The sequence below is a fragment of the Schistocerca americana genome, chromosome 6 (assembly GCF_021461395.2).
Source record: "Schistocerca americana isolate TAMUIC-IGC-003095 chromosome 6, iqSchAmer2.1, whole genome shotgun sequence".
NCBI lineage: Eukaryota > Metazoa > Arthropoda > Insecta > Orthoptera > Acrididae > Schistocerca > Schistocerca americana.
The window spans coordinates 108,822,439-108,824,339 of record NC_060124.1 but is presented as its reverse complement, the minus strand read 5'-3'; the positions used below and the strand labels follow the sequence as shown (position 1 = coordinate 108,824,339).

At 37.2% G+C, this 1,901-nt stretch overlaps 1 protein-coding gene across 1 annotated transcript; it reads right to left on the bottom strand.

Moving 5' to 3' along the window:
- Window positions 1-400: 400 nt before the first annotated feature.
- On the bottom strand, window positions 401-1,198 carry LOC124619997 (trichohyalin-like). The gene has a single exon (XM_047146662.1). It carries the CDS (start codon window positions 1,196-1,198, stop codon window positions 401-403), a length of 798 nt encoding a protein of 265 aa, XP_047002618.1.
- Between the last annotated feature and the right edge of the window lie 703 nt (window positions 1,199-1,901).

Genomic DNA, 1,901 nt, shown 5'->3' with positions numbered 1-1,901 from the left:
TTGTACATTTCTGCATTGTAAGCAATTTTACGGAGTCGCTCTTGAGTAGACGCTGACCAGAATTGATCAAGAAACGCCTTCTCAAAGTCGTGGAAAGTCTTGCAAGTTTCTGCTGCATGTAATGCCCAGAGCGACGCATCACCTGAAATATGTGAAACCACAAACTGTATTTTCTGTTCTTCCGACCATGATTTTGGAAGAACACTTTTGAAGTTTCGAATGAAAACTACAGGATGTATGTTTTTCTTACTTTCTTCGTTAAATATTTGAAACTGTCTTTGCTTAATTAGGCTTTCTTCATGCATCAAAGTAGTTAAGTGCATGGAATTGCTATCATTGGCAGGTGGTGTGGTTACTTTATTACAAGTACATTCTATTCCACTATTATTGTTCCTTGGTGTCACATATGGCTCTGGTAATATCGGTTGATACCAAAATTTGGTCTTCCTTGCGGTGCATTAATAATCGCCGTCAGATTATCTGCGATCTTTTGCCTGTCAGTACCAGTGTTGTCATTACTGCATACTGTCAGATTCTCAAAGTTTTGATTTTCAGAGCTAAGCACCCTAGCTACTTCTGTTCGGACTTGCTTTCGGATTTCCGAGGGAATGTCCTCCTGCATTGTTTCCACAGCGGTAGCCAAGGCTTTGAGTTGGTTCTCTAGTCTATCTACTTCAGTTTCAAGACTATTGTCCTGAACTGGAATGTTTGTTAACGGATCAATAGTGGTTTTTACTGCATCGATCTCCTGCTTAAAATGGGTAGTAATAGCATTATTACGATCTACCAACACTTGATTTATCCTACGGACAATTTCTTTATCTCTTTCCAGAAAAATATTGTTTATATTTTCCATTAATTTCTTTTTCTTTTCTTGGTCCCTGAGCTCCTCTTGCTGCTTTTCTATAAGCTTTTCCTGTCTACGTTTCTCCTTTTCCTGCTGACGATGTCTTTCACGCTCCTGCTCTTTAAGCTCGCGTTGTTTTTCACAATCCTGCTCTTTAATAGTAAACTTTTCAAATAATGCTGTTAGCATATCCTGTATGGACATAGCTTGAGCATTGCTAACTTCTGCCCCTTGCCCAGAAGAAATATTGTTATTAATTCCTAACTGGTTGAATGGAGGAGTGTCAGTTTGTTTTGGCAACTCCTCGGTTTTACTATCACTCGGGACATCAGTTTCTAAATTATCGTTCATAATTAAATTTTCTAATAATTCGACAGAAATATGGGTAGATTGTTCTACCTGAGACTCTGATGTCATCTCTTGATCAGTATGCTCATTCGGTTTATTTTTCTTTTGTTTAATCATTCTATCACCAATATCGCACAACAAATATATAAATCACTGACAAGAACCAATTGACACAAAATTATCTTACAACTAACACATATACACAAATAACACTTAAAAAATATTATTTTCGCAGCCAGAATATTCAATTATTACAACTTATGGCTGCAGGTGCTGATTTGAATACGAAATTGCACACGCAGCGAATGTTGTTGGAGTGCTGCTGTAAATGATGTGAACATGCACAACTGTTCGTAGCTTTATTGATTGACAGTAGTGGACTGCACTGCTTATGTGAAGTTACTCTTGTGTCTGGCACTAGTGCAGATACAGATTCGTACAGCAGTTCGGTAGGAAGATGTAAATGCACATGAAACAAATAAATAAACAATGATTAATAGTTTGTTTTGGTACCCCGTACCTGTAATAGATCACAATTTCAATTATTAAAATGACTAAATGTGCATTGGTGGCCCCACGTTGGGCGCCAGTGTGGCTTTCGCTGTGTTATTCAGTGGTTTGGTATTTAACTAATTTGTAAATGGATATCATAATCTTATTATATTACACTGAGTAATTACTAAATAATTTTTCTCCCGGCTAAAGA